This window comes from Emydura macquarii, unplaced genomic scaffold (assembly GCF_026122565.2).
Source record: "Emydura macquarii macquarii isolate MOO-44397 ecotype Brisbane River unplaced genomic scaffold, CSIRO-AGI_Emac_v2 contig_3451, whole genome shotgun sequence".
Lineage (NCBI taxonomy): Eukaryota > Metazoa > Chordata > Testudines > Chelidae > Emydura > Emydura macquarii.
The window spans coordinates 3302545-3326299 of NW_027133588.1; the positions used below are offsets into that span (position 1 = coordinate 3302545).

General features: G+C 39.4%; 2 protein-coding genes across 6 annotated transcripts in view; one reads left to right on the forward strand and one right to left on the reverse strand.

The window, feature by feature from the left end:
• TMEM266 (transmembrane protein 266) overlaps positions 1-1351 on the reverse strand; it is a 122172-nt gene extending 120821 nt beyond the window's left edge. For 2 of the 3 annotated variants that reach the window (XM_067534758.1, XM_067534757.1), the window contains exon 1: positions 1281-1350. The gene's annotated coding sequence lies outside the window, so the exon portion shown is untranslated. Of the gene's footprint in view, positions 1-1280 lie in introns of all 3 variants that reach the window. The other variant, XM_067534759.1, reaches the window with a different exon arrangement.
• The window catches only part of NRG4 (neuregulin 4), a 49179-nt gene that overhangs the window by 9627 nt on the left and 15797 nt on the right, over positions 1-23755 (forward strand). For 2 of the 3 annotated variants that reach the window (XM_067534762.1, XM_067534761.1), the window contains exons 2-4: positions 6180-6272; positions 9862-9927; positions 14457-14550. In XM_067534762.1, coding sequence (XP_067390863.1) covers positions 9918-9927; positions 14457-14550 — 104 coding nt within the window. In that variant the 5' untranslated portion in view covers positions 6180-6272; positions 9862-9917. Of the gene's footprint in view, positions 1-3236; positions 3826-6179; positions 6273-9861; positions 9928-14456; positions 14551-23755 lie in introns of those variants that run through there. The other variant, XM_067534763.1, reaches the window with a different exon arrangement.

Consider the following 23755-nt stretch of genomic DNA (forward strand, 5'->3'; position numbering starts at 1 on the left):
ACAGCCAGCTCTCTGTTACTACAGAGAATTCTTTCCCAGGTGTCAGGCTGATGGGTCTTCCTCACATGCTCAGGCTCTAGCTGATTCCCTCCTGACACCAAATATGGCAATTTCCCCCAAATCAGTCACCTTCCTCTGCAACATGGCCCCAGGCCACTTGCTGATTTGAACTACAGTAAATGATGAATTCTGTGTCACTGGAAGTTTTTGAATCAGAATTTGAAGACTTCAGTAACTCAGCTGGAGGTTATGGATCTATTACAGGAATGGGTGGGTGAGGTTCTGTAGCCTGCAATGTGCAGGAGGTCAGACTAGATTATCATGATGGTTCCTTCTGGCCTTCATGTCTATGAGACTCATCTGATCACTTTTTGCCTTTTCTTTCAGTATAAGGCAACCAGTGGGGGACCCTTTCTTGTACATAGATTGGTTCTCTGGTGGTGCAACTTCTAGGGGTTCTTGTTGTATCAGGGATTTTGCTGCTGCTTGTCCTTTCTCCTGGATGTTAAAACATCCAATGGTGGTCTGCTGATGGTCCTTCCATCATAAAAGTGAAGAATTCAGTTTTGGGGACAGGTACCAGCAACAGAGTTATATGCGGTAGTATCACCATCGGTGAGCAAAGGAGATCATTGAGACACAAACACTAGGTCTATTCAAGACTAAAGTAGATTTAGTTTTAGGCCTTAATCCAGCAAATTACTCCATGTAGGCAGTTTTCTGCATGCACACTGAGCCGTGTGTGTGTGTGTGTGTGTGTGTGTGTGTGTGTGTGTGAGAGAGAGATTAGCAAAATGAAACAGTGCTTAGATACAGAATGAAGATAAGTGCATTGAAAGAATTTCTTTAGAAGAACAAGTTTAGAATAAAAATCTTCATGAAAAGTAGTTACTATGCATGCACTGCAGTCACTTGTAAATATAGGAACCTTGCCAATTACTTTTTTAAAACATAAACACCACATTACAAGTTACCAGTATGAAAATGTCTACTTAAAAAAATTAGCCATTGTTTTTAGTTACAGGAATGCAAAAATCAAGAGTTATAAAATGTCTATTGTGTTTTGTCAACTTGGTAGAGACACAAACTGAAGTTTTTCATATTTCCACCTGCAAAAATACTGCCAGGCCAAAAATAACTTTTTCAAACCAAAAGATATTTGAATTCCCATACACTCTTGCACAAACATTCAAGCATTTCTGACATGAAGACTAGCTAGTATATATATTAACTTACAAAACCTCATACCTGTTATATGACTAATATGCATTTGTACTCACATGGATCATTTTCAGTGCCTTTCGGTTCACCTTTAATTTTGAGATTCATTTCTTCTGTCTTTGTTGTAACCCTAGACTTAAACCAGGTCAAAATTATTGCTCTATCAGAAACAACAGGACACATTGTATAAACTGTCATATTTGTCAGATTCTCTCTGTAGCTGTCTTCAACGCTCAGTGCAAGGTCTCTCTATTCAGGATAGTTCATCTTTAACTGTTGTGTCTACACTCTTCACTAGCTCTTTTTTTTTAATTATTATATTTTTCTTAGTTCTTCTTCTGGCAGAATAGCTGCTTCTCTCTGAGCCAATGGGCCAGGCTCAGTGCCTAGCAATATGGTGATAGGCAATATATAAATAAGTTATTCTTTTCATATTCCACTCTAGCAGTGACGTTATCATTTGTTCCACAGTAGCAGCTGAGAGTTGTGATAGAAACATGTTTCTCTGCCCTCAAAATCCAAAACCAACAAGAAGCCACCTATCCACAGTCAAATTATCTTAATTTCACCAAAAGCATGTCAGATGCTGGATCCTGCTTACAAATTGTAATACATATCAGTCAGGTATCAGCACTGAACAGACTCATTTGCTGAATTATTTCAGCTATACTCCAAAAGTTTAATTGCTCCTCTGCTCTTTTGCCCTGTTAGTTCCATGTGCCTATGACATCTCCAATATGATTTATTTGGTAACATTCCCTTTTATTTGATTTACAATTCAATGTCATTGATATTGGATCTAGTCACATGTAACTTTATAGCTTGCTTGTGCCCCCACCCTTCCCCCCATCAAATATGGCTGACAGGTGAAGAAGTAGAAGCAATGGGGAGTGAAGGATACCCTTGTCAGGCTCTCGTTCTTCTGTAAAGATTACATTCACAGTTGGTAATGCAACTAAGAAGAAGACTGGATTATGGCTTTAAGACACAGTCCCATGGCAGGCAATTCTCAATGGCATTTGTGCACATGGTAGGCACTTTGCCTCTGGAAGTGCTGGGGGAAAGCACAAAACAGTAATTGCTGAATCCTGTTACAGACTAGTGTATGCTACCCCACAGCAGTCCCTCTCCGCTGGCTGATGCTCAGGGAACAGAGCCTGAGCATGGCTCTCACACTATTCCTTCTCCTTTGGGGAGTCTAAAACTGACATCATCCTGGGCCTCTGGCCAATGTAATTTGGGGCACATTTCCATATTTGGGGTGAAAAGGAAGAAATACTTCTTTGAAAAATTCATTTTTAAAAGGCATCTGTTTGAAGATGCTTAGCTGTTTGGAACATGAGGCTAAGACCAGGGGAGATGGATTCGTGGGCAAAATACAGGTGCAGCAAAGTAAATAAAGCTATCACATAGCTGTGCATATACATAAATACATTTCATTTATATGTTAAATTGCCTTGATATTTTTTCTTACTTTACATAAATTACAATAGCAATAATATTGAATTAATTATGTTATTAATAGAGATGTCATGAGCATTTCCATAGGAACAATGATTAATGTGAGGAAGCATTTAAATGCTTTATCTCTTATATCAAGAATTTTAGATGTCCTACATATAGAACAAGTTAGTATTCCAAAGGTTAAAAAGAAACGGGGCAAATTCTGCAGCCCCTGCTTGGGTCAGAATCCCACTCCCATTGAGGAAGATGGCAAAACTCCCACTGAGTTCAATCCTGCTTTTACTGGCCATCACTCACACTAAACTCCTATTGACCTCAGTAGGAGTTTTGTCTGAGTAAAGACTACAGGATTTGCCACAGAGACCATATATTATCTAAAAGTTTTACAGTTGTCACTTGTACTGTCTGAACCCTAGTTTTTAGAAGTGATGATAATCTGCTGCCAAAGAAGAATGTCTTACATGTTATAAGGGATTAGCTACAGGAGAAAAGAACCCTTTCTAGTAAAACCAGACTGAAATCAATTCATGTAATCTTGTGTTGGGGGGGGAGGAAGGGAGAGAGGGGGGAAATGAAGGTCACTGAGGGGTTCCTATTGCATACACATATAAGTGGAGTCCAGCCCTCCCAAAAAAAAAGTTTTGAAAAAAATACAGTGAAAACATAAACCAAGTTGTACATACAAAAATACACCATCACAAAACACTTGAGACTTCATTAATTACTGGGTGCTAGGAGAGAAGACCTGAGCATGGCTAAGAGGGGAAGCCAAAAGGAAACCAGTGTCAGCTCTTTAATCTTGGGAGCAATTCTATGCTGAGGGGTAGCTCATGTAGATTAAAGCTGCCAGGGGGTTCTTGTTGGTGAAGGAAAAGGGAACAATAATGTTTTTTCTGCCAGATGCCCTCCTTGATCCCCTTCCCACACACAGGTCATGAACCTTACAATATGGATTCTGCACGGAAAGAATGGTACCTTTTCAGAAGCATCTCACTTGCTCTCAGTCCCTGTGGCTGGAAACTGCTGGATGTCTGAAACTTCTGCTGATAGGAGCAGAATATAATATGGCTCATTAGGAGGGCAATCTGGCTGCAGAGGCTTTCCTGGCTGTTGCAGTGGCCTTTAAGATCTCCTTTATAGGTAGTTCTATATATCATGTATGCATATTCCTTAACTTTTGTAAAAAGACCTCTAAGTCTCTCTGACTCTCTCTTCTCCACCACATCAAACATAGCTTCTGGTTCTTACCTTTAAGGCCTTTCACAATTTACTTCTGCCCTACACATCCATTCTTCTATCACCACATTTTTCCTGTCCCTTCCACTCTGCCAACAATGCCAGCTTCCATTGCCCATTTCTCTCATGAGCACCTCCATGCTTTTCTCCAGGCTGCTTCTTATGCACAATACCCTTTAGACCACTAATCTGCCCACTTTCAAATACTTTGAGATCTAATTTACTGTAATGCCTGTAGAATACTGCCAATTTATAACTGCTAGGAAAATGGACAATAGGGACTTACAATATTGTATCTTTTTATATATATTTTAATTTACTGTTTAAAATTAGTCTATTCAAAACCACCTAGCTGTGTCCTAAGAACCTGAGTTTATATATTACTATTTCTCTTGTCCCACTTCCCTCCTTCCTTCAACCTGATTGTTACAATCATTTGTATCTTCTTTTATATAGAAAAGTTTTTGGGGAAAGGGACTGTCTTTTACTTCGTGTTTTCACAGTATACAAACAGGTGTTTGGACTAAACACAAGGATAACAGGGTGAAATTCTATGTTCTGTATAATACAAGAGATCAGACTAGATGATCTAATAGTATATTCTGACCTCAAAAATCTATGAATACATAGCACGGTGGCCCCAATTCTGCATGGGGTCTCTAGATACTGCTACAATAAAAACAATAACAAGTATTTGAAAACTCTTAATAGAAAATCTACTTCAGAAATTTATCATCTTTAGGAACTTTTATGGAGATTGTTTTTAAAAAATGTGTGTGGTGAGCAAAGCGCCACAAAAATAGGGAAATGCCGTTAATTTAATTCCTTTTTTTTAATCTGACTGTACATGCAAGTCCTCCAAATTCCCTTCCTCTTGGGATGAAGCAAGTCACAGATGTCTAGAATAGCTGGCAGTTTAAAAATATAAATTTAAACTCAGGTACACAGGAAATTAATAGTATAAAAGATTCATTGTTAGTAAGTATGCAGGGGGTAATGCAAACAGGATCATTTAGAGATAGATCCCAGGGCTCTGAGCAAAGGGCTCCTCTTAACCTTCAACCTCAGCAAGAGGCACCCTCATAAATGGGCTGCAGTCACCACTGCAAAGTGAGCAAGCACTGAACAGAATCCACTGTTTTTCTGTTATGCAGTGTTGTGGTTCAGTGGATCCTACCTGTGCAGAAACTCAATGACTGTTCCTAAACCATAGCCCCAACAAACCCACCCTGTACTCTAGTGCAGAGACCTGTTGCAGAATGCACACGTGTGTGTGTGGGCCCACCGACTGCAAAGATCGCCCACCATGAAGCAGAAACCCAGCTTTCCACTGTGTTTAGAGCCTTGTGTTTCTGGATAAGAGAATATATACATTCAATACCTCACAAGCTCCAATTCCACAAAGCATTCATGCACATGCTTAAGTCTCATTGATTTAAATGGGACTATTCACATGCCTAAATTTAAGCCTATGTTTACATGCTTTGTAGGATCGAGGCTATTGTTATTAACAGATCTAATTAAATGTGATAGATTACAGAATTCCAAACATTATAGCCTACATTAAAGACATATCAAATAGAACCTTCAGGTAGTAGAAAAGGCTAAAATATAAGTATAGCATTATGTTCTGATGACATTAGAATTTTTTAATGTATGTGCTGTAGTCTGTCACACAATATTTATTGTCTTCAGAACTGGTATTATGATAAGATACAGAAAAAACATCTGAGTAGAATTGATTGAGGTAGGATCCTGTATAGATTGTGTTTGTTTTGGGTGGAATACATCAATGTGTCTCAAATTTTCTCTAACAAGATACCAAGTAAAGTGATGCCATCTAGCAAAGTGGGTCCTACTGTCATTTCTAAATTGAAAGATTATTCCAATATTATGTAACAAAAAGCTTCTCTCAGATAGTCCCTTATTGCTAGAGGTTTTTGTGACTTTCAGGACTCCTGGCAAAATTCATCCCAGATGTAACCTTTTTTAACTTCAACAGTGTTACACCAGGGATGAATTGAGCCCTCTAAGTTAAGTAGGGGTAAGATAAAAATTACAGGTCTTTAGCATTAAAAGATACTGTATTTGGTAGAATGGTAAAAATAAAACAGATGAGAAATGTGTTTTAGTAAAGGTTACACCTTTTCATAAAGGTTTCAGTCAGAGTAGGGTCAGGGAGTTTAAAATCATATGCCCAAAGTTGACATTGCCAACAATGACATAAGTATTGAAATTATTTCATATTTTTCCCTTAGCTGAATAAAGTTACTTTTGATAAGAGGCATCTTCCATGGCATGAATCCTCATTTGCTTCCAGGATCCAAAGCTTAAAGAAGAAAAAGCCTGAAGTAAGTTACTGTTTTGTTACAGCGGGTAGTGCATGGAGATTGTTATTTTCAACTTGTTGCTTTGTGCTGGAAGTAAGAATTGTGATAGAATAAGGGTAGAGGTTTGTTAGCCTGATTCCCCACTGTCTCACACCTTCTGTAGTCATTTATACCTGTGCAATTTAAATGTAAGAAGACAACCCAATCAAAGTTCTTCATTCACTTTAGTAGTGGTGTTTTACAACCTAGTTTGCACAGATGTAAATTACAACACAGGGGGCCAGGCATTGGAAATTCAGTCTCTGCAAGTTTCTGATATGTTGGACTAGTATAGGGATTTGATAGTGGAAATTTGTTATGACAGAGTTAACCAGATTCAATTATGTATTGGATGTCTAAAAAGTAATGGATTATGGGCCAAAATGTACCAGATTGGAGAAAGTGAATTTACTTGAGATTAAGCAGGGCATTATTTGTTTCATATTTATATTAAGAACAGATATATCTTAAAGTACAACTAAGTGTTTGCAATAGGTACAAACAACTGGATAGGATATTCCTTTAAACAATGCATAGGCAAGCTATCACACTAAAGGGGAGATTGCTCTATCTATACAGAATCAGTTGAATCTGGTAAAGGAGTGTGAAGTTGGGTCATGTATTTTACTTAAATTGATTGGGATAATTGCTCTTGGTTATTTCACAGTAGTGTGGGACATTTTGAAAAAAGGAACAATATATTTTATGGGACAAATTAAAAGTAAAGTTTTCTGGTTTGTTTAAATTGACCTTGTAATCAGATACTTGATTGCAATGTATTCTTTTTATGTTGGAATTTGGACACTGCTTTGGAGTTCAGCCAAGTATCATCTATAATACAGCATTTGTTTATAATTGAGGATCTGCTAGGATTACAGTTGTGAACATGTGAGAACTCTTTTGTGAGCACAAAGAGGCGTTTCCCATGGCCAATACTTGGCTTCTGTGCACACCTTTGTCTTTGTCTCAGCCTCACCCACATTGCACTATGCACACACACAAATCTTCAGCTTTTTAACAGCAGGTATACAATGCAAGCCTTGGGTCCTGCTGAATATACCACAAATATACCAAGATAATTTATTTGTTGTAAACATTTTAGTTGTGAGGTAAGTAATTTTGAGGATTTTTTTGTTTGTTTGTTTTGTGCCATGTCCTATTTTTAACTGTATTTTGTTATGTACACTTAAGAAGATAAAGTTGTATGTATGTGTGAGAGGAGGACTGCCATTTTGGTGGAGACCTTGGTATTACATCTTTGTAATGTAGGGAGTTGCCATTTTAGAGTTCTCTTGTATGGTTGGGACACTTAAAGAAGGAATAAAGAAGTGATTTAAGTTTCTGTGAGAAACAAAATTATCTACTTACATTTCTACAGTAAGTACAAACCCTTTTAATCTTTTGAAACAGACTTCTATATAAACTTGTTTTGTACAAGTAGAGAGGTTCAGGCTTAGGCATTTCTTTCTAGTAATGCTCAAATTCTTTGTTTTGCCATTTAACCAGCAAAATGCTTTTAAATGGTGGAAGGAAGGAAATCCCTCGGATGGATGATGCAAAGAGAGTAAACCCTGCATCCTCTTTAAATATGATGTAGCGGTTATCCTCCACTGGTGATATTGTGCTCTTGCTTGGGTTGGTACTTCTCCATATTTCTTCTAACCTTTGGTGGTATGCCACAGTTAATTTAGTCTTAAATATTTTATTTTTAATGGTTTACTATACAGTATGATATGTGAATTAAAACAAAATAAATTGAGAAATAGGAAATTTTAGAAAATAGGAATTCCTTACCAGACCAGTCCAATTCAATGATCCATCTGATCAATAACCTGAAAGTGGCCACAACTAGATGTTTTAGAATAAGGTAGATGAAATCCTACAGTGGACAATTATGGAATAGACTTCCCATAAGGGAAACAATAAAGAAACAAAACCAGGAATTATGAGACTGGAAGTTTCACATACTAGTGAATTGCAAAAATTGGGCCCAATCCTCCAGCAAAACTTTATTTGACTTCAGAATCATGACTGGGTTTATTATGTGCACTGGAATTTATAAAACAGAGTTTAATTAGATATCAATAAATGTGTAATGGGGTGGCACCCACCTCTTACGGGTACTCCCGATCAAGTGTGTGCATGCCTGCAGTTTTTCTCAATTTCCTCCATTCATGGTGCCCCCAGTCTGCCACTGCACTCATCAGGTGGGTTTTTGGTGACTCAGACCTCTGGCCAAGTCATACTCTGTCCATATACAAAACAAACCAATTCCTTCCGGGATACAAGTCCAAAATGTCCTGCAGCTTTCAGGGCTCAGTTTTCTAAGAGTTCAAGAGGGTCCGTTGTGGTACCCTCTCCATTGATCAACCTACAGCTCTCCCTAGGTCCTTAATTAATCTAACAGGGGCCTAGCCTCCTTCAGTTGGTGCATCTTCCTGTAACCCTCCCTAGACTCAGTCTTTAACCAGTTCACTAGGGTGTATCACAGTACTCTCGGTTGATCCAGCTAGGTTGCAAGGTTCCTACTCTAGTGTTGAGCAGCACCCTGAGGGCTTCTTCCCTGGGTGACTCCTTGCCTCTACTGGAGTCCTCAGTGACCCCAGCAACCTCAACCTTCCTGCTGAGCCACCCCTCTTGGATTTAGTCCACGGACCAGCACTCCCCACTGAGTCAGTCCCAGTAGGGCAACTCCCTTCCCTGGGGTGCCACAGTTCTAATTCTCTTCCTTCCTTTAAGTATAGCAGCCTCATGATGCATCCCTTTATTAACGGCTACTCTACATTTCCCTGGGCCACTTCCCCATAGCCTGTCTTAGTTGAGTCCCAGCAACTAGAAGCCAATGATAAGCTCCCTCCTTGCTCTCCCAGTCTCTGTCATTAAATACCTGCTTAGATTCAGCAGCCAGCCAGGAGACATTCTTGGGCTCCCCGGTCCTGCCAGCAATTGATCTGTCCAGTCCTTTCACCCCTGCAGCCAGTCAGGACCACTTCTTGCATCCCAGCCAGCAGACTGAACTCATATTGGGCGCAGCTCCTTGTATAGAGTATGCTGGGCCCTGATTGGCTTCTCCCTGCAGCCTCTTTCTTGATTGGCTGCATCCCATGGACCCTCTCTAAGCAGCTTGGAGGACCCTCTCTACTGCCCTTTTCTGGAGTGGGGTGTGGCGGGGCCTCAGGGCCTACTCCACCCCATCATAGTAGATAATAATGTAGATTTTCTAGAAGCATCAAGCACTGTAATTCCTGAATTACTACATTCTCTTCCAGGAAGAATTCCTCTGCAGAACTATTTTTCAATGTTTTAATTGTTCAAACAAGTTTTAAGGTGTATCTGCTTTATCAGTAGCACTAGTCCATAAAGGTTTATTGAATTTAACAGTATGTATGGATGTTTGACATTAGTTTTAAAATTAATTCAGTTTACATATAGTATAACAGAATATTGCTATCTACATTAGGCAAACTTCTTAGTTTGCAGCATAAATGAAAATACATTCAAATAGCTATTTACTCATGCAAAATACAATAGGATTAAAAAGAAAATGCTGAATTTAATTTTTTGTCTTTAGGTGCTGTTTTAGAAAACCAGCCTCTGACCAAGAATAAAAATTGTTGTCAGAATAATATGCGAACAGGTAATTTCTTGTAAGTTTATTTTTACTCAGATGTTTAAATAAATATATTTATAGTTCACTATAGTTGCAGTGATTACCACAACTAGTGAAGGATTGTTGTGGCTTCTTCTAAGAGCCAACTTCACTGCTGGTGCAGTGGACTTTTGTAAGGAGGGATTAATTGGTCAATCTTAATACTTCTAAAAAATTCTGAGATTGGCTGGCATGCGGCCTGGGCTGCTTATAAAAAGGAGGCAGGATAAAGCAGATCCTTTCTAATCTGCCCCCTGACAGTTTTGAGTTCTTTTTCTTTTTGATTCACATGATTGCAACTTTAGGCAATGTTTGCTGGGTAAACAGCAGTTAGTTTAGCCTCTGGATTGGGGACAAAAATGTGTGGGGAAGGGACAAGTGGTTTCTATGGGGTTAGGTGGTTTTGAGGATTTTTTCTGTTAAACAGTTATGGCACTCTGGCCTAAATTTTCAAATAGGTACAGACCAAAGTGTGCATACAGTTTAGTATATGTATGACCTGAATGTGCACACACTGAGCCCAGTGCATGAGCACAAGGCAGCTTGGATTTGTACATATGCATACACCTATGTGTGCATATAAAGTGTTGAATATGCCAATTTGAAAATGTAGGTCTTAGTTATAGGAGTACTTAGAGGCTGCTATTGCCTCTTCCACTTTAAACCATTGCTGGGTTAGGGCTGCAAGAATCAATTTTGTTTAATTTTGCTTCAGTAAAGGTGCAACTGTTTGACTATTTTCTAAATAAAATCTGTTGGCCCCCCTTTATTTTCTGTCTCCAGTAAAGCAATATGTCAAAATACAAATATACATGACATAGAATATTCATAATATATTGGTACCATTTCTACAGGAGTTTATTTTGTCAGCAAAGTACAGTACTAGCTAGATAAACTGGGAGGTCTTGTTATGATCCTATAAAAACAGTTTATCTCTGCAGAAAGTATCAAGCTATACTCCACCCTCCCTGATGCTAACATACCTAGGTTCCTACCTGTATTAGGACTCATTCTGACATTCATATAATACTTGTATCACAATGTTCCAAATCATTGGATGTAAAGTTAAAAGGGCAAATTTTGGCCGTGTATACTCAAATTTGACTCCTACTGCCACTGGTGAGAGGTGTGCCATGCCTAAGGGCAGAATTTGGTCAAAATTATCTAATGAGGTGAACATGGATTGTGACGTTAATTGTAATAATTTCTCTTGATATTATAGCGTCTTGTATTTTATAATAAAAACGTGTAGGCCACTTTACATAGTGTCACTTTTAGTAAATACAGTAGAAAATCAGCATTACGAACTGAGCCAGTCAACCACACACCTCATTTGGAACCAGAAGTACACAATCAGGCAGCCGCAGAGAGAAGAAGAAGAAGAAAAAAAAGCAAATACAGTACAATACTTTGTTAAACGTAAACTACTAAAAAAAAAAAAAAGGGAAAGCAGCATTTTTCTTCTGCATAGTAGTGTTTCAAAGCTTTATTAAGTCAATGTTCAGTTATAAACTTTTGAAAGAACAACCATAATGTTTTGTTCAGAGTTATGAACGTTTCAGAGTTACGAACAACCTCCATTCCCGAGTTGTTCGTAACTCTGAGATTCTACTGTAGCACCAAAATACTATTTGCTTAGATCAGAATGACTGAAAAATATAAATGAATTGATGAGATACTTGGCCCACATGAGTGTAAAGGTATTCTCTACGTAGCTCATTTATTGGCAGCTACTTTAAACAGATGAAGAAGTAATGGCTCTTGAAAGTGGCAGCATATCCAGGAATTAAGCCTGTGATGAGAATCCTGGAAGAACTGGTTGTGTTGATGTTACTGTGCTCCCAGGAATGATAATATTCATTATTGTAATTTACACAGACCCACACCATTATACTCATTAACTCAGAAATTATTCAAATGGATTATCTTGACACTCATTCTTTCCAGAGTTCCTGAGCATTTTGCCAAGGAGTAGAGACATATCTAATGGGACTGCAGAGAGGGCAGATATTCTGTGTTCTATAAGGATGTCCTGCAGATTTCAAAACATTTGGGAGGTTGGCTGTGGCATCAACTACTATTAGGTCCTCCTCCACCATGGCAGCATGGCTTTTGAGTGAGCCAGGCCTTTGCCCTACTCTTACTTAAAGACCAATCACTGGGTAGGAAATTAACAAGGGTCTCATTTAACTCTTATGAAAATTTTCCTGTGGATATAGCAAGAGATGCTGCTGTATAAACTTGTTTTCCCTTGGCCCTGCCTTCCTTCAACTGACTATCCCAGTTTGTAGAGTCTCAGCAGCACTGCATTCCCTTATATGGGCATCCATAATCTTGGGGAAGTTGGGGCGGTGGAAGGTCTGGGAGATTTGCTACTTTAGCTTCTCCCCCTTCCCTCTAACAGTTTCAGAGACAATAGAGTGGGATATCCACTTTTTTCATTCCCTCCTTTCATTGGAGGGGGGCCATGACTCCAAATCTGATTATACTGACATATCTACCATGGAGATACTAGAACATCTTTAATTTATTTACAGCTGTTGTACAAAAAGACTAGTTAGTAAATTTTCTCTTTATCTGCCTCCCCGCCCCCTGAGTAAATGCTCTGAATTTACACACGTGGAATACTTGAAAAAGTACTTGACAATAAGCTTGCAATAAACAAATTGTCAATGTGTATTATAAGTATAGAAATCATCCTGGTTAAAAGTGAAATAGTACTTTATTCTATGATCTTAGTGTGAACACATATAGTTAAGTTGTGCCTGGTCTTGTGCGGATGCACTAAGCCTGTGAGGGCACAAAGAGCTTTCTGCCTCCCCTCCCCCCAATTTGCACCCTGGCATCCTTGCATTCTGAGCACATGGACATGGGAGTTGAAATCCTGGCCCTGTTTCTGAAATCAATAGTAAAACTCCCGTTGACTTTGAAATCTCAGCCCCATTTTAACCAATGGGAGTTTTGCCATTGACTTCAATGGGGCCAGGATTTCACCCAGATCTCTACCACCAACTGCATCACTGTATAACACAAAGAAGATAGGAAAGGACAGAGACACAGGATTAGTTGTGTCAGCCTAGTGCACTGTATGGGTTATGGGGAACATTTCACCTGTTTCAAGAATGTGGCAATGGCTAAACTCTCCCAGTGCTCCTGGGAGCATTATGCCCACTTAACTTGTAATGACTCTGGGAATGCCCACTGCTGTGGGATATTTTAACACCGCCTGCTAGTTCTGACAGTTGTTTACAGCCACAGTTTTGCCCAAAACTTGTATGCATAGGAATTCAGGGGAGCTGAACTGAGCTACATTGGTGTATTCCAAAAAAGTAGATATGAAAATGAAAATCAAGATACCTTTTCCACCACTGTATATTTTGCATATGCTACTGCAGGCACATTTTGCTATATATGAACAATAGCATTCTATGGTCTCATTTTCAGATACTGCTAGAAATAACAGTGAAAAAAATCACACCTAAAGTGTGAGATGACACATGATTCTCAGGTTTGTGATGTCACAGGTCTGTTCTATTCCTGTTTTAAGGGAAATGCTTGGATTTAATGAGTGAGATTAGTAAAATAAATTCACATATATATGGCTATATACTCACTTGCATATACCACACACACCCCATTTTTAAAAACATGGGACTTCTTAGTAGGATGTCCAAATCCTGCATTTGATTCCCCAGATTGGCATTTAGGAACATAAAATGGACAATTACTTCTCTAAATGCCAATCTGAGCATCCAAATGCAGGATCCAGATAGTTTATTAAGGAGCCCACACTGAAAATTCATGCATAAAACCAATCATGAAAAATGTACTCTTGAAATTACATTATAAGAAACAAACTTAATTGTTTGAGTAATCTTATATTGTAGTTTCTCCACACAGGTATTAATGAAATAGCTCCTCAGCTGAGCCAGAGTGGTGCTTGGTGCAGCTGGGTGTGCCAAAGTGGGTTGGAGCAGGCAGTGGTTCAGTTCTCAGTGAAGGGTGGAGTAGCCTCAAGGCCCAAGGGGTCATTCACAGTCAGGGACAGTTTGAATGCAGTAGCACTCAGGTCATTCTCTCCTTTCCGTGGCCCCACTCCTAGGCTGGGAGGAGAGGCAGCATGAGGTTGGCTATACTGCCTCCACATCTGTGGATTCCTGTATGTTGGAGGAATCCCCATGTAGCTGGTTTTAAAGAGCAGTACAGAGCAGTCTTGACAAGGGCCAGCATCTGGCCCAACATATTCACTATGCTCCCAAACGTGAAAGCCATGAGGAAGAGTTCAAAGACCTGTCTGTGATTACAAATGAAACTGCTCCCACTTCCTCGAACTTTAAGTGTTTAAGCCTGCTTTCTGATATGCTGGTACATTTGCTATATATTTTGTAAAATCAACTGTAGTAATTGCATCCAGAGATACAATCACTGATTTTATTAGATATATGCTGTTACATACTGATGTGTTGGAGGGTAAGACTGGTCCCTTCTTAGTTTCTTTGTATCTCTGTTCTTTTCAGATCATGAAGAACTCTGTGGCACTAGTTATGGATCTTTTTGTCTAAATGGCGGAATTTGTTATGTGATTCCTACTGTATCCAGTCCATTTTGCAGGTGAGTGAAATTTAAGCTTTTGTGTTCACACATTGAGTATTAGCTATTGGAAGGACAGATACTGTGCTAGTTTAACAATATTTCTTTAAAGAAATATAGAGTGGTAGGTGAAAATGCCTGGGTATCCATAGCTTTTATAAACATGTTTGTATTTGCAACTTAAACAGTTCATGATCATGTGGTTTAATGTTTCTGTCTGGTTCACAGAAAGGGCAATTTTTCAAAAACTGTGCTTGAAAAAATTTTGGTGGATGAGGCAGTACCTATTTATGTATTCAGAATTCAGATTGGTATCTGAATTGGTAACTAGGAGCTTTATGCTCCCTTCGTCTTATGCAATACAGAAGAGAGAAAAATGCCCTTAATCTTATGGAGAAGAAACTGGAGGAAGGGCATGCATAGACGCAATAACAGATACAAGGTATATTCCCTCCTCTCCTACACATTATATAGCAAAGTGCTATAATATAAAAAGGGCGTGGCTTGAGCAAAATGGGGAGGAGTCAAGGAAGACAGCATATTTACTTGGGGGAGGGGGGGGAAGAAATGTAAGAGTCCCACAAGTATAAGCGAAGGCTGTTTATGATCTATTAATCCAATTGAAACGATCACAAAGCACAGCTTCAGGGGGACAGCTAAATGCCACTTGACAAGGAAGCAGCATGGTATCTGTATATGCTGCACTCATATGACCGAGGTTTATGGGGCTTAGAGAAAGCCAATATGTGACCCCCAAGTGGGGAGCATGTAACAGAATGTGGAAAGACATAACCCTGCCTGTCTTTGCAGATAAGTTCTCCCCTGCCACTTGTAAAAACAACTGCTATCTTTTTGCCAAATCACCAGTCAAAGACACAAGAAGAATGAGAAGTTTACCCAGTATATTATCTTAGGTCTGCAGCTACTAATTTTAGACTGTTGTTCATTTTAGATAAATGAACTGGTTAACTTAAGTGGTTCAACTGGCAAGCTGGCACTTATACTGAAAGCTTATGTTTATGGATGTTAGGGCTCTCTTTCTCTCCTGCTTGTTGACTTCTGTTCCCCATTCACTGGTGGCTTCTTTCAGCCTTGAGATATAACTAGGAGTAATGTGTTTAAATATTTAGGAAGAAAACACATCAGGACAACTTCTAATGGTGAGATCTGTTAAACTGTAAATCATCTCACTTTGGACGTTCCAATCTAGAATAGACAAAATCCTGAAGAATAGACTGCAGGGAGCAATCCTACATTGTTTCCTAAGGGATCTCATAAGTGTTGTTTTCCATTTCTTACTTTTATATTGTCTAGCCACAATAGATACATTTTTATTAACTATTTCTTCTAAAATTATCACCAGTGGAATAGTTAATAATGTTGACATTTTAATCAGCATAATTAGGATTCAGAATTAACTCCTACTGAAATAGGTCAATCCACCTCTCAGCTATTGTTAAAGAGGTCAATAGATTCAGCAAGACAGCACTGCTAATTGTCACATTTGAAAGGTTTCAGTCATAAGGGGTAGAAACTTAATTTATTTTAAATGAAAACCAAAATTCTTCTGAAATGTACAGGCACACCAGAGAACTACTGGACCACTGTTATGGCCCATTCTGTCTCTCTTCTAGTCCTGTTTGTCATTGGTTCCTCAATTTTCAAAGCCTTGCATGAGATTTTTGCCATATAATTCCCATTAACTCAATGGAAAATGCATAGCTAAAACTCTGCAGCACATTTTGAAAATTCAGGAATGTTTCTAGCTGTATGTAGAAGTCTTGTAACTTTTAAAATTAAATTAAAACATCATACTTCAACCCAGTCTATCAGAATAGAGAATGTTCACAATTGTTAATTGATGCATTTTAATAGAAAAAGCAAGAAGTATACACTGTGGAAGATTCTTTAACAGGATTTCAATAATTATTAAATCTTTCAATTTCTAATTTAAATGAAGTTAGCCTTTGTACCCTACTTATTTCCAAAGATCTTAATGTGCTTTATAAATATTAGTTAATTTATTGTTTACAGTATTGTAGACATATTGGTCCCAAGATAATAGAAATATAAGGTAGATGAGGTAATATCTTTTATTGGCCCAACTTCTGTTGGTGAGAGACAAACTTTCAAGCTACAAAGAGCCTGACCTGAAGAAGAGCTGTGTAGCTCAAAAGCTTGTCTCTTTCACCTACAGAATTTGGGCCAATAAAAGATTTCTTTGTGATTTTTAAAAAGTGCCTTGTATGCATTAAAAAAGTACCAAATTTTTCTAATACATACAGCTTCTATGCAAGATTAATCAAAATCAACACCTTTATCTCCCTTTTAATCATTGAATGAAATCTCACATTTTTCTTGTGAGATACGTAATAAATATTCTAACTTTACAGATGGGTAAACTGAAGGACAGAGTGGTTAGTGTGGCTGGAGGATCCCCTCAGAGTCTTAAGACTCTACCACCAAATTAAAGGTTGGGTGTAAGTAATTTCCCTGCTTGTAGTGTATAATGGTAAATCAGTTTTGCCAGAGATTACTTATCCTTGAGGCTGAAAAAAACCAAAATCTGAAGTGCACATTTTTGCCTTTGAAATGCACTAGATTACACTAAATCACAACTATATTCAGAAAATGTCTCTGGGAAGGATGCACTCTAAACTAAATAAGTCTTCACACACTCAATTTATGGCAAAGTGTGTCTGTTCATTTACTTTTGCTTTTCCATCTGAATAATTACCCAGTCCCTCCACTCTTCTCTGCAGGCACATGCACCTCTGGCTGGCCCTGGCACATGGGTTTATCACACGCTAAAGGAGAACGTTTTTGCTGGAAACTCTTGTTAAAATATTCACTGCACATCACTGGGATTATCCTTGAGGATAATTGTCCAGCATCATAATGTACAATGAATCGTTTGGATAGATGAGAGCAGAATGCAGGAATCCCGATTTCCAGGTCATTTGTTCTAGCTACATTAACTCACATTACATAATTTAAATTAATGCACAAAAATTGAAAATAAAATAATCTGTCAAGAAAAATCCCTATTTTTGTTTAACTAGAACGAAACCCTCCTTTCCAACATTTTAATAGCAATAATAAGGGAAAAGTGGAACATTAAAATTAGATGGTTTTGGTTATACAACTTTAGATACAGTTTCAAGGCACTCTGTTTTAGGAATTATCTAACCAGAATATATAGTGAGGAGGTGCATCTAATGTGATAACTATATATTTGGAGTAACAGACTTCCTGAACAATTAATTCTTTAGCAACGCATGCTTTTAAGCATAGGTGATTTCTACTTTAAAAGGGTTCCAAATGAAATCTTCTGTAAATCAGGTACTGACTGGCACTAGGGTATTTTGCAATCTGCAGGAGCAAAAAGCTAACTTCTTTAGAGTATCTCTGTTGTACTCAGGAAATCAAAATGTATTTCTTCACTACCCCTTTTCAACTTTGAAGTATTTTTCCTGTGTATCTAATTGCTGCTTATCAAGTTATATGAATTTAAATAGAAACATTCTGTTTAAGCATGTTCTCATTCCAAACATGTTCCTTAATCAGTCAGAGAAGAAGGCTAATTATAAATGAGAAAGGTTCTGTTTACACACAGATATCTGAGTAATCAGCAGTGATGCGAATAGAAATAACAGAAAAAAGTGCATCTCCCTGTGCAGTGGAATGAACAAAAATAATTGATTCTTTAAAACTTGTTTAAGACTGACATCACCAAGCAAGTGATCAAATTTTGTGTTTCTTATTCTTTCCTAGCTACTCAGGGTAGCAGGGACTTGGCATCATCCTATAGCATGACCTCCAAGTTGCTCTAAAATGACCAACTCTGGCCAATGCAAAGAGTTACTTTAGGGTTTAGGGCTTCGGAACCACATTCTCCAAGCCAAAGAACGAATCCCTGACATGGCATCATTGAAAAATGTGGACCTGAAAATTGTTTGAAAAGCCCTTAAAATAGATTCATGTAAATAGATAGCACATTGTGATAAATGTCTTGCAGTGAGCAGGGTTTACTCAGGATACATGATGCAATATAGTCTGATGGAACTCTGTGAACTATAATCTCTATGTAAAGTAGAATTGCATCATCCTTTAAAATAAATATGATTATTTTATAGAGGATATAGAAACTGATAGTTACTGTTTGCTTTTATATATTTCACAGCTACTTTCTCTTGGCAGAAGTGGATATTTGTATGTAGTAGAAATATGATAGCAGCAAAAACTTTCTCTGCACAGCAAAATATTTTCAGATTCTAAATGCACCTGGCATATGTTAATGTATTGTCAGCTGCCATCTTCACTTTGTGCCATTTCTAATACTGGCTTAATTTCCTCAGCAGCCAAAGGTGCACCTGTTGCCATACACAGGGTCAGATTCAACACTGAAGTATCCAATTTAAAAAAAAAAAGTAACAACATATAGAACATAATGTGAAATCCAAATGCCTCAGGTGTGTTGTAAAGCCTGAGGCTGACAGATGTTTGACTGAGCACCTGATGTACAGCTATCCCATTATCATTAACAACCTGGAGAATAGTTCTAAATTGGCATTTTGTCATCTGTGGTACAAATCTCATACTAAATTATTTCTTCTTTATTTTATCTTACATCTGTGTAGAGGAATTTGGGCACTCGGACAGCAAAAGGAAGCAGAATGTGGGCAGTACATGCTCTTTAAACATTTCTGTGGACGGGAGTCCAGCTATGGTTGGGGAACCCAATACTGAGAATATATTTTAAAAGCTTCACTGTTATATAGTGCTCTGCTCTCCAGGCATTGCTGTTCTCCTTGTTTCTGAATAACTCCCTTCTCTTCCCCATGAACTCCCCTTCTCCCTGTCCACTTAAGACACTTCAGCAATCCTCTGAGGGGAATCTGTGGACTTCAGGAACAGCACTGTCTCATCACTATCTGAACTGATAGAAAAGCTTAGGAGATAGAGGTCAGGAACAGGAACTGGTCACCGTTGAAATCAATATTTAAGTTGAGTACATTCTCTACTCAAAGGTTGCAGCAATGGAATAAGAAACAGAAGAGGGGCAGGTTCTATACACTATGGCATTGTTTTAAAATCTTGGATAGATGCAAATAACTATCAAGGGTACTAGTGTGAGTGAATTAGATGCCCAGGCAATTTTCACAGCTGGTATTTGGCTGCTTCCAAGTTGCCTGAGTATACAATACTTGGTGAGATTTTCTAAGTGCCCACGCAAATATCTTTGGTGTTTAAGGCTGAGCAGAAACAGCCACCACCTGTACAATAAAGTGGTAACTGACAGTATGATGACACCTAGCAGTGAGCAGTGTAAAAGCAGGTTATTTTCAAGTAAGGCTATTCCCAGTGGAGGGTGGCCAGAATCACAAGGTTTGGGGAAGGCACAAATGATAAGTCAGAGGCAGAGAGGATAAGAGGGCAAGAGTCAAGCCCAGCTATTGACTGAGACAATCTGGAGTCCTAGACATACCACAGCCTAGGCCCCACCCCCTGTGGCTCCGCCCTGAAGAGCCAGCGGCAAGGTGGGCCTGACCGCCCTGCCAGTGATACAGGGACAACTCCACTCCATGAGCAGTTGCAGGGGCCTCCCTCCTCTTGAGGATCGGCAGAATGTATCTGCACTTTTCTCCTTCCATACGAAGGGCATTTTGTTGGAGTGATGTTGGAGGGCCCTTCAAAAAGTGGGTCTTAGTGTTAACACCCCATTAAGAGGCAGGCTGTAGCTCACACCTCTCAGTACAATTGTTTAAGGCTCTCTCTAGAGTCAGGCAGATGTTAATGCATCAGTAGGCTGCAGACATTTTATGGTGGTCTCAGATCAACTTTGACATTGAGGAAATTGTCAAGACCTATTGCACATGCCAAAAATACAAGACAAGTCAAGCAAAAGAGCCAATGTTGGTGGCACAGGAAAAATTGGTCCCTTGGTGCAAAATAGGCATAGATTTGTTTACATTTACTGGGAAAAAATGCATTACTATATTATTCTTCTAATTTCCTTGAGATAGCTTTACTAGAAGATATTACTGCTGAACTGGTGATTGTGCATTTCACATTTATTTTTGCTAGTCCTGGTATAAGTGACAAAACATCTGATAACGGGCCTCAGTTTGGTGGCAATGAGCTTAAGCAGTTTTCAGTGAAGTTTGGGTTTAGACATATAACCTCTAGTCCCCATTATCCCCAATCCAATGAGTCAAGCAACAGATAAATCTAAACAAAAATAGCAATATGATTTGTGGTCCCACGAGCTGCCATCACTTCATGAACATGATACAGTGCACATCTATGATGGAAATCAGTGGTCACACACGCTAGTGGTGTCTCATGAGATTGTCCCATAGTCTTATAAGGTTTTCACTCCAAACGGACATATACTAAGGAGGAGTAGGTGACACCTCCAACTTCCAGAAGAGAGAAAGATAAGGGACACAGAGTTTGCCCTTTTTCCTGAGAAGGTCTCAGTCAGGCAACAACCACATATTAACACAACTGAGCCTAGTACCTAACTGTGCCAGAACAAATGGACTGACCATCTTCTGAAAACAATCATACTGATATTTCAAGGAAGACCTGCAAGTCCAAGTGACAATACAGTGATAGTGTTCCCAGGTTTTCTAGCTGAATTAGTTATTTTTAAGAAGGGCCCTAGATATATTGAACCTGGCCTTTTTTGCTGCAATTAACCATCTGGCAGAAGTTTGCATTTGCAACAATGAGGACCAGACATTTACTTTAAAAAAACAAAACAAAAGTCTGACCCCATCACAACTCCAGGAATTGAGGCCCTAGGCATAGGCCTGTTGCTCCTGGGCCTTTATCCAGCCCTCTCAGTTGCACTGAAGCTGATGCCATAATTAAGAATGGCCCTCCTCTTGAGAGTTCAAGGCCCTCCTCTGGCACTATAAAGCAGAGGCACCAAGTTGTGGTTGTTAACTGGTTACATACTATAGGGGACAAAAGCAGAACGTGGAAGTGGTGGCATGATTCTGGGTAATGATCTAGCACAGCTGTAGACACCACCCATGTGTCACATATTGTGCAGCTATCATATCTATGGAACAGGTACATTTTCTATTTCAACAGACTCAGTGGTGCAAACCCTTGAAACATTTTATGTTTAAAAAAAAATTTCCCAGCTCCTGGAGGCAAGACATTATGTGAAAATCTCAGCTTTTTTTTTAAATCAAAGTATGTTTCTAGACTTCATGGTTGTGGAGAAAAGCTTGAAAACATGAATCGAATGCATCCTAAAGGCTCAAAAACCAGAAAGCAAATAAAACACACAAAACTATTTTCAAAAAAATCTCACGGTTTTTAAGTCAATCGCATGACTTTTGGGCCCCAGCCTCATAATTTTCAAATGCCTGGGGTTGGCAATACTACAGATGGCATAGTTTCATTTTTATCCTATCACAGAGCTGTGCACCATGTGACACTACAGATTGGAAATAATCCATGGCTTAGAATTCCTGTATAACTTGATGGTGGTGGTCTGCCCATCCATAAGGAAACTAATGTGGGTCTATAACCCTGAAGAGCACAGCTTTAGGAAGTCCTCTACTCACTGGCAACTCACTGGCTGATGTTAGTAGTGTCCCCAATAGTCCTTTGAAAGGACCTGAGTGCAGTGACCTTGATGCAGACAGAGGGGGTCTGGATCCTCTAGGTCAGCCTCTAGCTTATCATGGTTTTACTGATTGTTTTGGGGTAACTTGTGCCTCAGTGAGGGTGAGAAAGCCCTCCAAGGCTCACAGAATCCCTTAAGGTGACAGCACTTTCTCCTTGGAGCCTCTCTCTTCCTACCACCTCATTTTTTGTACAGTCCTGATTGATAGTCAGATACTGTACGTTTTCTCTTTTTCAAGCCTGCCCCTCAACCTCACGCCCACTCCTGCAACTCCCCAAGGAGCCACCTCTAAAAATCCAATATGAGTGGCAACTATTTCTACTTCCTCCCTTCACCTTTCTTAGCCCCTACTCCTGATTCTCCTCCATCTTTCTTAGACTAATCCTATAAATCTTCAGTAAATCCTGTTTGTCTCTGTCTGTATCTTTCTCTTTCCCTATGTTTGTCTGTCCCTCTCTCTGGAATAGTTGCATGAGAGAGTCCTTACTCTGTGTGGTGTCTGTCTTCAGGCTGCACACTTGCAAACAGCCAGTGAAGGGCTGCTGCGTTAGCACGCTAACCTGTACCTCCTGGCTTTTCTTTATGCCTCAAACAACTTACTTTTGAGCACCTCAAACAGCCCTTGAGCACCCCAGGCCCTTATGAAAATATTGTTTGGGTAACCAGACCCTAGACTACACTCCACTCTGCTTCTATGGTGTGCTGAAGCCACTGGGTTCTTAGGTTGTGAGAGGAAGGATGGTTCAGTGGTTAGGGTGCTAGGCTGAGACTTGGGTTCAATTCCCTGCTCTGCCATACTCTCTCTGTATGGCTTTGGGCCAGGTACTTAGGATGGGATCCACAAAGTTCCTTAGGTGCCTAAATCCCAGTTTTGGTTTCACTGCGAATCCACAAAATGCCTGCTGAACCATGTAGGTGCTTAAACTCATTCAGTGCCTAAGTTTTCAGTGTAAAAGTTCCCACGGCACCTACGTTTTTGCTTCTGGGCATGCACGCTGGTTTGTGAATTGCCTTGGGGCTTAGGTGGGAGATAGGCATCCAGACACCTAGAGGGAGGCAGCAGTGCACATACTCAGAAGCAGAAATCTAGGCGCTGAGGGAACTTTTGCCCTGAAAAAACTTGGGTGCTGAATGAATTTAGGAGCCTACAGAGGTCAGTGGGAGTTGTGTGGATAGCAGTGGAGACAAAACTGGGACATAGGTGCCAAAACGTGAGACTTAGGCACCTGAGTCTTGGTTTTAGGCACTTTAGTGGATCTGGGCCATCATGTCTCTGCATCTCAGTTTCCCCATCTGTAAAATAGGTTAATAATTCTTCCCCTCCCTCTCAGGGGTGTTGTAGGATAACGACATTAAAAACGGTGTGAGATACTCTGATATTCTGGTAAAGGGGGCCATATAAGTACTGTAGATCATTTACACTAAGGAGTTTTAGGAAAAAGTCCTTTTGGTTTGGCTTCACGTTGCTCAGGCTCCCACCACTGTTAGCGCAGGTGGGCATTTTAGTTTTCAAAAATGCCCTCGTGTAGACATGGCCTCAGACACACAACCAAACAGGAGCTTTGAACGATGTCTGGG